At 44.1% G+C, this 12,568-nt stretch overlaps 1 protein-coding gene across 1 annotated transcript; it reads left to right on the plus strand.

Annotated features, from left to right (window-relative positions):
- Positions 1 to 3: 3 nt before the first annotated feature.
- pdk4 (pyruvate dehydrogenase kinase, isozyme 4) lies at positions 4 to 12,011 on the plus strand. Its single transcript, XM_084484987.1, has 11 exons — positions 4 to 389; positions 820 to 961; positions 3,451 to 3,522; positions 3,811 to 3,995; positions 4,498 to 4,587; positions 4,833 to 4,910; positions 7,699 to 7,775; positions 8,048 to 8,146; positions 8,726 to 8,839; positions 9,834 to 9,947; positions 10,287 to 12,011. The coding sequence occupies exons 1-11, from the start codon at positions 272 to 274 to the stop codon at positions 10,413 to 10,415; spliced, it is 1,218 nt and encodes a 405-aa protein (XP_084341113.1). The 5' UTR covers positions 4 to 271; the 3' UTR covers positions 10,416 to 12,011.
- The last annotated feature ends 557 nt before the right edge of the window (positions 12,012 to 12,568 follow it).

The following is a 12,568-nucleotide window of genomic DNA, read 5'->3' on the forward strand; positions in this document are numbered from 1 at the left end:
TGTCAACAAAATTGCTGCACATAAGTCAAGTTGTTTGCTCGAAAAATGAAATTGATTCCAAGTTCAAGGATGGTACACAGAGGATCAAACGCGGAGGATCATTAGGGGTGTCCTTAATTTAATAATGTCGCTATAACGAAAGCCGCTGAATGCATAACGCGTAACTGAATTCTGCCTGGTCCGTTTACGTCTGCAAGGCTGGAGCTCGCAAGAAAGGGCACTGTGTCCCCATTGACATTAATAACAGGACGTGATTCAACCTTGGGGAAATATGAAGTTTGCACAATATCTGTTGAAAAACAGCCGGATGGTCGGGATACCAAAACAAGTGGAACGATTCGCCAAGTTCTCCCCTTCGCCTTTGTCTATGAAGCAATTCATTGACTTTGGTAAGTGTTGAGACTATGCGTGAGCTGTTCTGCAAATGCAATGTCAAGTCTTTGGGTAGGTTAAACTACGAGATGAATACAGTGCAGTATTATGAATAAAAACAGCAATGTGAGGCAGCAATGCACCTCGAATAGGCACTCGTCAAATTCTATACATAACGGGTTAAATCCAGAATGTCACTGCTCTGTCTGGAACACACAGCTGAACACACAGCTGAACACAGTCGTTTGGACGGATTTTAGACTGGACAGCATAGCATGAGATCATAATAGTCTATATCTCCTCAGTAGGCCACCATGCATGCAGTTCTGCCGGTATGACACTCGGTAACCGTTCTCCTCAGGCGTACACAAGCGCGACCCAATGAAACTTGTTCTACATGTGTTTATTTTTGCTGATGTGTTTTGTGCATGTGCCATCTGACTGTAGGGTCGACCGATGCCTGTGAGAAAACCTCCTTTGTGTTCCTGCGCCAAGAACTTCCGGTCAGATTAGCCAATATCATGAAGGAGATTGACTTCCTACCCGACAAGCTCCTTGGTACTCCCTCCCTTCGGCTCCTCACCAGCTGGTAGGCCCCCCCACCTGCTGCATGGCCCAGAACAGACAGACAGTCTGTTCACCTTCCACTCTTGTGTAATAACTATTAACAACAACAACAACAACAAACTGGGGCATTCACTCTCTCACCCTTATATCTTCCTTTCAAGGTAGAATATTGTGAGGTAATAATTTCACAGATAACATATGTGGGCCTATTATGTTCTCACAGTAGATTAACATAAATAATCCACTGTGCCTAACCGTTTTCTTTGAAATGGGTGATTTGAATAAAAATGAAATGCTCATTAGTTAACTGTTAGGCGTTGATGCATGGCGAATGGAGTCTCCCTCTTCCTTTCTGGGTGGGGACTGGTTAGTGATTAATCTATTATATCATATACCTTATTAAACCACGCGATAACCTTAGGACCAGATATTTGTAGTGCTAACATAACATCAGTTCTGACTAGTTTCTGGTTCTACACATAGCGCGGTCAACACAACATCATATAAAGTTGTATGGGTCTGAGAAAAGTCAGACCCTATAGGCGTGGCTTCTTTCCCATTTCACCCATGCCACCCATGCCAATAGAGACAGAAGATTTACCTGGGAAAATCTGACCCTGTACGCATGGCTTATTTACCATTCCCCCTATATCAATATAGACTGAATTTCTACCTGGATTCGGCAGATGCTTTATGAACCACCTTCAGAGGGCATGTCGGTTTACCTTGTATCTCTGAATCACCCACGTATTGGACCTAGCCCTGAAACCATGTTAAACCATGTCATAACAAGTTATGCTTCCTCTTAGTGAGCAAGTCATGTTTACACACACTAAACAAGCCCTTTGGCTTGGATTATTTATTTATTAGCATTTATAATCCTTTAGTGATTCTTATTTAGTCTCCAAAAAGCAATGTTTAGCAGTAGACTCGCCTGAGCAAAAAAGCAAATGATTCTTCTTTATTTCTCAGACATTGGGTATGTTACGTGTATAATAAGTGAGGGTGCAGTCATATAATGTATACTCCACTCTCCCTTATCAGAAAAGGACCTGACAGACCAGGGACAACTTCTGTTTAAAGTAGATACAAACACACGTCTTTCATGCTAGGTTAGGTTCTCCATGGCTCTTAATAACTGTCTCTAATGCAAATTGTGTGGTTGCCATTGAGAATGATTGTTTTCATAAAGATGTAACAGATTGATAATAAAACTGTCTGACTTTTAAATGGCGTCACAATAATATGGGCAAAGCCACAGTGGCTACCTCCATATTGTGATATAAAACAGTAGATGGTTTGAACACAGGGCCAATGCCACTGCACCCTGGGGCGTCATCCTCCTAACCAATCAAGGCCCAATAGGCCCAGTGGTCCTATTCGGTAGTCCCTCATGGATTCCATTCTTCTCCATATTAATTGAATTCTCAGCAGAACAGTGTATTCACTGTTACTGTAGTGTGCATTGGAAATATGTCTTGGCCTCTTTTTGTTGTAAACTTCCTGAAGTTCAAGTCGTGTCAATGCACGCCCGCTGCATAGTCCAACTCTTATCACTTACGCACACGTCACGGCTCCCACCTTTCCCATCAACTGTCGCTTCTTTCACAACAAGCTCATGTTGTTGTTATTACAAGGAGAGTTTGTGGCCTATGATTTCTCACCACTAGTTTAAAATCCTAGTCATGTTGGTCCTGTGCATGTTGTTCTGTATACTGGTACCATGCTGTCTCAGTCATTGAGAATCATTGTCACATTAGAAGATCATCATAGATCATCATAGCTCCAGGACAGAAGAAGTGAAAAAGAAATGACATTGTTATAAGTTAACCCCTCCCATCTCCCCTGGTTTCCCCTCACTCCCTCTGTCAGGTCTTTCTAAGGCATCAGCCTCCCTGACCCAATCTTCCCCTTCCTGTCGATCTAGCCATCATCATTGCATTGCCACTATACTCAATACACTATTGGTTTTTCCCTTTTTAAACTGGTGTGGAAAAAGTAATGGCCTCATGCAGCAGTCAGCCTCCAAGCTAAAACGAGCCACTGCACACGTACACACGTGTTTTTGTGGGTTGTTTTCAACACAGTGGTTAAAGATCACTGTCTGCAGGCTCGAGTTTCAAAGACATACAGTCATAACTGTTGAAGGTCAGCCAGAGGATCAAGACAGCGCGTCGTCACACGCACGCGCACTGCCCCTGTCCCCTTTCACCTACTTTCTTACAGCATGTGGGCAGAACGAAAGTGCTAGCCTGCTGGGCTAGCACACTCCCAAAGCTACTTCCCCACACTGTGTGTGTGTGTGTGTGTGTGTTTGTGTTTGGGGGGGGGGGGGGGGGGAGAGTTTTAATGTCAGGTTAAATTGTGCACCGCAAGTTTTAATTTGCTGCTCTTAATGCTCTCCAAATCGGGGGCTGATGTGTCGTCACGAGACTCCCACATGGTGCTTCTTTATTAATGTCATGAACCTTCACGTGCCATGTCTGAGGCAAGTCATTTCACTTCCACTAGGTATTCACAGAGTCTGTTGGAGCTTGTGGAATTCCTGGAGCAAGACCCAGGCGATAAACAGGTCCTTTCCAAGTAAGTCACGCTAGTCAACTCTCTCGTCATGAATCGTATCCCTCCTGGTTGGATATTTGACATAATGACATATATATGACATAATTCCCTATGCTCATTATGTCATCAGTGTTAGAGGAAATTGCTGAGAAAGTTTGCAGTTGTTTACATTGTTTGCATTGTCCCCAATTGCATTGTGGGGGTTGGGGGGGGGGGGGGGGGGGGGCCGCAGACTGCATTACAGTCAAAGACGTCCCCTATCCCTAAAACTGCCTCCCCTAACCTCTGGCCGGTATGGATTGACCTCAGGTTCACGGAGGCGCTGGTGACGGTGAGGAACAGGCACAACGACGTGGTGCCCACCATGGCGCAGGGGGTGGTGGAGTACAAGGAGGCGTTCGGCGTGGACCCGGTGACCGACCAGAACGTTCAGTACTTCCTGGACCGCTTCTACATGAGCCGCATCTCCACGCGCATGCTCATGAACCAGCACAGTGAGTACGCTGCGCTCTGCACAGCGGCACAGTAGTGCAGCTTTTTTTTTTTTTAAAGCACGCTTTTCTCATTAAGATGGGGGGGGGGGGGGGGAGTGTGCACGTGAGATTTTGCACGTGCACACTCCCCCATCTTAATGAGACAATAAAACTCCCAGCCGGAGAGGAAGCTAGGCTCGGCCACAGCAATGGCGGTTCCCCTTTTGGTTCGAACCCCGAACCCTGCATGATGGGTGATATGTGAGTTCTGTTTGGGAAGGGGGGGGGGGGGTGGTGAACTGTACAAATTGCACTAGGAGCCGACCTGCTGCCTCCTCTATGTGTGTGTGTGTGTGTGTGCGCAGGCCTGTGCCTCACCGCGCATGCGTTACAGCTCCTGCTGTGTGTGAACTAGCTCCTGTTGCGCGCGTGTGTGCGTGTGTGTGCGTGTGTGTGTGTGTGTGTGTGTGTGTGTGTGTGTGTGTGTGTGTGTGTGTGTGTGTGTGTACGTGTGCTTCCGCAGCGCTTATATTTGACGGCAGCGTCAACCCGGCGCACCCCAAGCACATCGGCAGCATCGACCCCAGCTGTGACGTGGTGGAGGTGGTCAAAGGTAAATGGCTGCCTCGGCCCGCTTCTATACTTAGTCACAGCGGCTCGCGTTGAGATAAGGAACTACTCGCTGTACTGTATACACAGATAAGCAGTTTTCTTTCCCCTCAAGCCCTAGTGTTTGAAAAGTATAGTCATGGCTTGTTTCCCTTGACGCTTCCTTAATCTAATCTAATCAGGTTCAATATTGAACGTCATTAGCATATTCCAATGTTTAACTTGAGCTGTGTCTACGTGACTCTGCAGATGCCTATGAAGCCTCTAAGATGCTGTGTGAGCAGTATTACCTGACCTCCCCTGACATGGAGATCTCTCTGGTCAACTGTGAGTACCAACACCATGCCTTCCCCTTCACTCCTCCGTCTTCCTTCCTTCATTCGGGGCACCATGCATGTACGAGCAACTAGGTCTGACCAAGCGCCTGTTGAAAGTAGGCCAAGTGATCCAATGACTGTACAATGTGTTGGCTAAGCCGCGGCCCTAGCTTGTCTCTGCTCTGCATCAGCTGGGAATGTCAGCACTCTGAAACCACCCGGCATAAAGGCCTTTGACCTACACAGAATCTCTCTCCCTCTTTCTCTTTCTCTCTCTCTACCACTCTCTATCCTTCTCTCTCTGCCACTCTCTCTATCATTGTCTGTGTCTCTCTCTCTCTCTCTCTCTCTCTCTCTCTCTCTCTCTCTCTCTCTTTCTCTTTCTTTCTTTCTCTCTCTCTCTCTCTCTCTCTCTCTCTCCTCTCTCTCTCTCTCTCGCTCTCTCTCTCTCTCTCTCTCTCTGCGCCACTCTCTCTCTGTCTCTCTCTACCACTCTCTGTCCTTCTCTCTCTGCCACCCTCTCTATTGTTCTCTCTCTGCCACTCTCTCTATCGATGCGATACGATATAACTTTATTAATCCCCCGTAGAGAAGTACAGCAGAAGTAGAAAAACACAGGATAATAATAGTAGTAGACGCTAAGGGAAAATGCTAAACGAAATGCTAAAGCAAGGAGAAGACAAGACAAACAGAACAAACAACAACAAATAACAACAAATAGGGCAAACAAAATAGACGGTATAAATAGTATAAATTATAAATTGTAAATAATAAATAATAATAAATTAAAGTGTAAAGTATAAAGTGTAAATAAAGTGGCTAAGTTCCAGAAATGCAATGTAAACAAAGAGAAAAAGAAAAAGTGGCCCAGTGATCAAGTTCACATAACACACATACACATGTACACACACACACACACACACACACATACCTATCTGCATGTACATACATATATGAGAGTGGGGTGGTGAACCTATGTATATATATATATCAGTGGCGATTTCTTTAAGACTGCAAGGGAAGCTCAGCTTCCCCTAAAATTTCAAAAATGAAATGGTCAAATATATACTGTGTTAACATTTCATTGACTAAAAATGCGTTAGAACATCCATCTTGAAGACGAGTTTGTTCAGAATCAGTTGCTTATCGCAGGTCGACTGACTCGATTTCCTTCTCATACATTCTCGTATCGTCACAGTGCATTTGCCTGTTGAAGCTCAGAGTCCATCGACTTCAAGGGGCTGCATAGAACAGCTTTTTTTAGTGCGTCGAAAGTTGACGGTCATTGGATAATGCTGCAATTATGTCCCTCCACGGACGCTCAGCGTCTCTGGGGGTGAATGGAGGAGTGGACTGGCCTGGACGCTGGGCTTCTGCATGATGATCGGAGGGTCTGCGAAAGACTGAGTTGCCGTTTGATTGACAGCGATTTTTAACTTTAAAACATCACTGGAGCTCTCTTCAGTCCTCAATACCATCGCAGATTTTGCAAGCGAGTTGAAAGACAAACTGCAACATATTTCTTGATAGTTGCTTGGCGAAATTGCTAGACAATTTTCATCCTTGTTTCAGTTTAACAGAATTCCCACATTTTCTTGTTCAAGTTTAATATCGTTTTGGTAGTTGGCCATCACTTTGATTCAGGGAGCCTGAGGTCTGAACTGTATTCTGTATTCCTGTATTCAGATCAGGACTTGCAGGGTGACAAGGGAAAGCTGTGTGATTTCTTTGTGTTCCTTAAAGACATGGAGTTGGACAGTGCAATGCCTCAGCTTTACAAACTGTTCTCATTAGTGGCAACAATTGGAGTTACATCTGCAATAAAGGTATAAAGGAGCTTCTCCTCTTCAAAGCGACTCAAGTCCTACACCTGTAACTATGGGTCAAGGCCGTTGAAGCAGCCTAGCTCTGCTGGCCTTTGAGAGGACACTGGTCAAGTCACTGTAAAAGACAGCTAGTTGGTATGACAGGGTTACATAGCATGTCTTTGAAAAGGAACAGAGAGCAGAATTTACATATAAATAAATTGACAATTTATATGATGTAGGCAGAAAATGCCTTCTTTGAAAGACCAGCAGCCGCCACTGATATATATATATATATCATTCTCTCTCTCGCTGTCTGACCCCTGCCCTTCTCCCCTGGTTGTCTTAGAGATGTAAGGGACAGAGAACCAGACAAGGTCAGGCCAGTACGTGTGTCCTGGCTCAGGGAGCAGGGCAAGAGGCAGCTCCATTAACTCCCCCTCAGTGTATGTGTCTGCGACCATGCATGTGCGATAACAAGACTGTGTCAAAAGTCCTGCCTCCCTGAAATGTCCATGTAGGCCAAGCAATTAGAATGTGTGATAATATAATCTCTCTCTCTCTCTCTCTCTCTCTCTCTCTCTCTCTCTCTCTCTCTCTCTCTCTCTCTCTCTCTCTCTCTCTCTCTATGTCACTCTCACTCTCACTTTCACTCACTCTCAGTGAGTTTTAAAGGACCTGTGTCTTTATTTCAACCTGCTACAGCGGGGATCAGCTAATAATGGTTTAAAGCATTTAAATCTAGAAGGCTCGACTATGCTGAACATGTTTCTGCTATTAACTGCTATCTGCTAAAATAAGGCAAATCATACTCATTAATATATAGAATGTTCTCTCTGTAGCTGGTTGTAGCAGTTTCTGATCTTTAACCAGGGGCTGCAAATACCTCTCTTTAATCAGAGTTGTGTATTCGTTTATCATCCAACTTTCTACTCACAACCTACATCTCTCTATTGCTCTGTGTCCTCAACTGACCCAATTCGTGTTCCGCAGCCAAAAACCCTGACCAGCCTCTTCACCTCGTCTACGTGCCTTCCCACCTCTACCACATGCTGTTTGAGCTCTTCAAGGTACTGAAAAACGTAATCCACCGCACTTTGGGGACAGAAGTGTCTCTGAATGACCCCCTCCCGAGCTTAACTGAGTAGAGTTGTAAACACTGGAGAGACGGAGAGTGCAATCCACTAAATGTCCTGCTGTGGCACAAAGAAAGACCACTATCTCTCTCCATTCATGCTTTCGCTCCTTGTAAGATTGTGTGTGTGTGTGTGTGTGTGTGTGTGTGTGTGTGTGTGTGTGTGTGTGTGTGTGTGTGTGTGCGCGTGTGTGCTTCTCTGTTCAGAATGCCATGAGAGCAACAGTAGAAACCCATGAGGCGAGCTTCACTCTGCCACCAGTCAAAGTCCGAGTTTCCCTGGGCTCGGAGGACCTCACTATCAAGGTACACAGATACCACAGTAACCCTGCGTGGAGATTGCAGCAGTGTACACAGAGGCGGATGTAACTGGACAGCGTTTGCTCGGCCCTGTTGCCCTCTATGTTTTCCTCTTGTTGACATTTCGTCGTCGTTTTTTCTGTATGATACATAGTGCTTTTCTTTTTTCAATACATATATGCACATGTGTAACTTCAATCCATGGACAAGTAAAGGGGAAGACTGTATTACTGTGATGCAGCATGAAAAAAACAACCAGTGGGAACCAGTGAACACTGTACAGCAATAGCTATAAGTACATGTGTTCCTTTTTCCTGTGCATTGTGTATATATAGCAACACACTGGTGTCCTTTTGTAATTAAGGCGTGACTCGTTTGGACAAACACCGTTCATGTGGACCTGAGTGTATGCAAAGGCATGTTTATTTGGAAATAATACAAAACTACTAAAGCAATTACAATACTTGAAAAAAGTGAATGAATGGGATTTAGTACAGCCAGTTGGGATGTTCTTTCTTGTTCAGACACCTTCCTTCCAAATATAAAATGGCACCTTTTTCTCCCTGCTCTGCTTCTGTCTGATAGATGTCTGATCGAGGAGGAGGAGTTCCCCTGAGGAAGATCGAGCGTCTGTTCAGCTACATGTACTCCACTGCCCCCAGTCCCGTCCACATAGATAACTCCCGCAATGCTCCCCTGGTGAATGACCCCCCTCTGACCTGCCTGCTCCTTAAACACACAAGTCACGTAATGCGTCATAGACACCATTTTTTGGTTTAATACCAGTGTAGATTTGTGGGGTTTCAATTTCATTGTTTCACGTTATTTACACACTGCAATATGCGATAAATAAAATGTGCTGGTGCACTGAGAACGGTACAGATGGGCTACAATGGAGATAAGGTTGTTTGTATTTATTTGTTTAAAAAAAAGTCAAAGAGTGCAAAGACATTTACATTAACATTTAGGGCAATTAGCAAATGCTTTTATCCAAAGAGAAAAACGGTTCATGCACACACATAGGCAGTCACCTTACATGGTTTACTGGTAACCTTCTGGACTGTCAACGTGTTAACGCTGGAATGCGATATACCGGCGGGCCAATTGCATTACATTAATTGGGGACATTACATTATAACAGGGTCCACGGGCGGAATTGTTGACGGGGGGGGGGGGGGGGGGGATTACGGGCTGCCGGAGTTTATGCGCCAGGGTTACCGCGCCGAGACGCGCGTTGACACTGAAATGCGATATGTACTGATAGACATTATTAGATATTAGATATTATCTGGCGGGCCGGATTAAATTACACTGCGGGCCGGATTAGGCCCGCGGGCCGTACGTTTGACACCCCTGTTCTAAGCCGACCTGCTTTATTGAACTACCGGTTTGTTTCAATGTTGAATTCAGCATATTTCTTACACAGTAACCTAGGCTTTATTTTATGTTGAAAGTTATCTTTCATGCATTATTTATTTGTAAAAATGAATTACTTACTAGGATGTCTCAGCTGACATTTTCTTAGATCAGACATTAACTTTAGAGTTGCAAAGCAAACACCTCTTAATACTCAGTGGGGCAAGCTTGCAGTAACCTTGTGCTTACGTTTAAACAAGTTGACCGGGACAGTCCAAACAAATGTTTAACGTGTTAAATGTTTAAACCAACCACTTTCCTCTGTCTCCTGTTGTAGGCTGGTTTTGGCTACGGCCTGCCAATCTCACGTCTGTATGCCAAGTACTTCCAAGGAGACCTGCAACTGTACTCTATGGAGGGGTACGGCACCTCAGCCGTCATCTACCTAAAGGTGAGGATAACACACACACACACACACACACACACACACACTCTCTCTCTCTCTCACTCTCTCTCTCTCTCTCTCTCTCTCTCACTCACTCACTCACTCACTCACTCACTCACTCACTCACTCACTCACTCACTCACTCACTCACTCACTCACTCACTCACTCTCTCTCTCTCTCTCTCTCTCTCTCTCTCTCTCTTTCTCTCACACACACACACACACACACACACACACACACACACACACACACACACACACACACACACACACACACACACACACACACACACACACACAGGACCATCACTGACCCCAAGCTGTGCTGTTGTTATCGGCCTCCAGGCGTTGTCCTCAGACTCGGTGGAGAGACTTCCTGTTTTCAACCAGTCCGCCTTGAGACACTACCAGACATCACCGGAGGCGGACGACTGGTGCATGCCCAGCAAGGAGCCAAAGAAGATGGGCAAGTAACAGGGACAAGCCTGGCCTGAATAAGTGTGGGACAAACCATAGGAACCTTCATGGTTAGGCCCTAGTATGACTAGTATGCCTCAGCCAACGGTACACTAAAGAACGGAAGTTGAAATGTATTCGGGTTGACCAGTGAGCCTGAGGTTCTAGGACAGCCAATAGGAGCACTTAATTTTTCCCCTCACACAAAACACAACCAGCAGAAAGTATTTATTTTAGGATTTTATTAACATTTGTTTGTATGTTTTGATTGTTTTTGGATGTACGCTCCCTATACTAAATTATTGTACATTTAAATCAAAATGATTTTAAACCATCAGTGTTGGTGGTCGCATTTGCCCCGATAATAGTGGCACAACCGGTTTTATAAGCTTTTAAAATGAATTCATTTGTATATTAATCCTGTTTAACAGAAAATCTATATTTCACTCTATAACCGACTTAATCATTATTTTAATTGATTATGGACCATCACAGTGAGCACAGTGTTGCACTGAGGCTCATAAAAGAAATGTCTTCAAATGTGAAATAACAATGGTTATAATGGTTAAAAGATGGCTTGAGCTGAAGTCAATCAGACCGATCCACAGACTTGTGAATGTCACCGTTGTGTGAGAGCAAACGTAAACATTTCCCATGATTAAAGGTCTTTCAATTTTGATTTATCTGAGAGAGAATAATTTTGATTCTCTCTCAGATAAATCAAATGTGCGCCCTGTGAACCATTTTCAGTGCCATAGCTGCCCCAGGCACCCTAGTCCTGCAAATGATGTATCGAACAGATATCCTGCATATGCACGTGTATGTATATATTATAAGTGCTGGCCCTGACTATTCGGAAATGCCCTCAGCTGGATGGTATTCAGTCAGTATTCTGATAATTCCCATTGTCACGTGCAAGACCAGGCACGGCTTGATTGTACTCAATTCGATCCTTCCTATTTTTATACAATATATATTTTGGGATCTAATAACAATCCAATAACATCTCTATCATATTTCCAAGCATGTGTATTCTGAGCCTGTTGGATCCGATGTTCTGAATATTATTGTGTCCCAGGAAGTTTGAACCCTCAAGAAAATAGTTTTTATGTGTTTGAGTATAATGATTAGTGTTGTTCATAATAATGTGTAGTCTGTAGACATTATTGAAATAGTGTATGCCAAACCTGCTCATTGTACCAGATCACAGCGTACTAGTGAATATTATATTTTTCATTACCATGCTCCTAAAAATGCCAGTATTATATAAAATAGGACTAATCAAAACTAATAAATAATCATGTATCATGTTTTATTTTTATTTTTAAATGGAACACAGGGGTCATTGGAGTAGTCTGCGGAACAACTGTAAATATTAAGGACGGCTTTAAGACAACTGTTAATTCTCAATGCTAATGTTAGCGCCTGACTGACTGAAAGGCACCTTGTGTTCTCCACTAATATCTGTATAAATGCGCAGCATACGGTACATTCAACACCTTTCAGCCACGCCATTGGTCAATATGTTTGTACACCACAGTTCCCTGATCCTAAATCCCTTTCAACGGTATCGTTGAATGTTCAACTGTAGAATAAAAGACTACACTACGGAAATATGTATCTTTTATCTATGTGTGTTGGAAGTTGTGCTGGATGATTGAGTACCTTGAATATGTGTGTGTTTTCTCCGCTATCTCGCACACTGTTCTATTCCTAGACAGTGGAACATATGGGCTGTCAACCAGGACGTGGTGTACATGTTGTGCTCTATTCCAAAAGAAGAATAGATTACACACCAAGTACATCCACACAGCTGTAACCTGAGGCATACTTTAGGTTGTTGTACGTACATACCCTCATACAGTTCATGAGCAGCTCTTGGAGATTCATGGTAGCATGGGTGCAACTTTAAAGAAGCTTTTAACTTCAGTAACAGCACAATTAAATGTAGGCCAACTAGTAGTAGTAGTAGTAGTAGTGTTTGGCTTTCTATACACAACTCATTAATGTAACAGAAACAGGATTGGTCCTGTCTGAGCACAGATCTTTGAGACCTTGGGATGAGGTCACTGAAACGGTTCACATAACTGTTGGCAGAGGAACAGATGCACCAACAAGCCCATGGGGTTCAATACCCGTAGTCAGAAGCCGGCTGCATGAACACACAGTGG

The sequence above is a fragment of the Micromesistius poutassou genome (genome assembly GCF_964030765.1).
Source record: "Micromesistius poutassou genome assembly, chromosome: 20".
Lineage (NCBI taxonomy): Eukaryota > Metazoa > Chordata > Actinopteri > Gadiformes > Gadidae > Micromesistius > Micromesistius poutassou.

Coding starts and splice junctions, on each gene's coding strand:
- pdk4 (XM_084484987.1), top strand. CDS start 272: ATGAAGTTTGCACAATATCTGTTGAAAAACAGCCGGATGGTCGGGATA. Junction 4,588..4,832: donor CGTGGTGGAGGTGGTCAAAG/GTAAATGGCTGC, acceptor GTGACTCTGCAG/ATGCCTATGAAGCCTCTAAG. Junction 4,911..7,698: donor GGAGATCTCTCTGGTCAACT/GTGAGTACCAAC, acceptor CGTGTTCCGCAG/CCAAAAACCCTGACCAGCCT.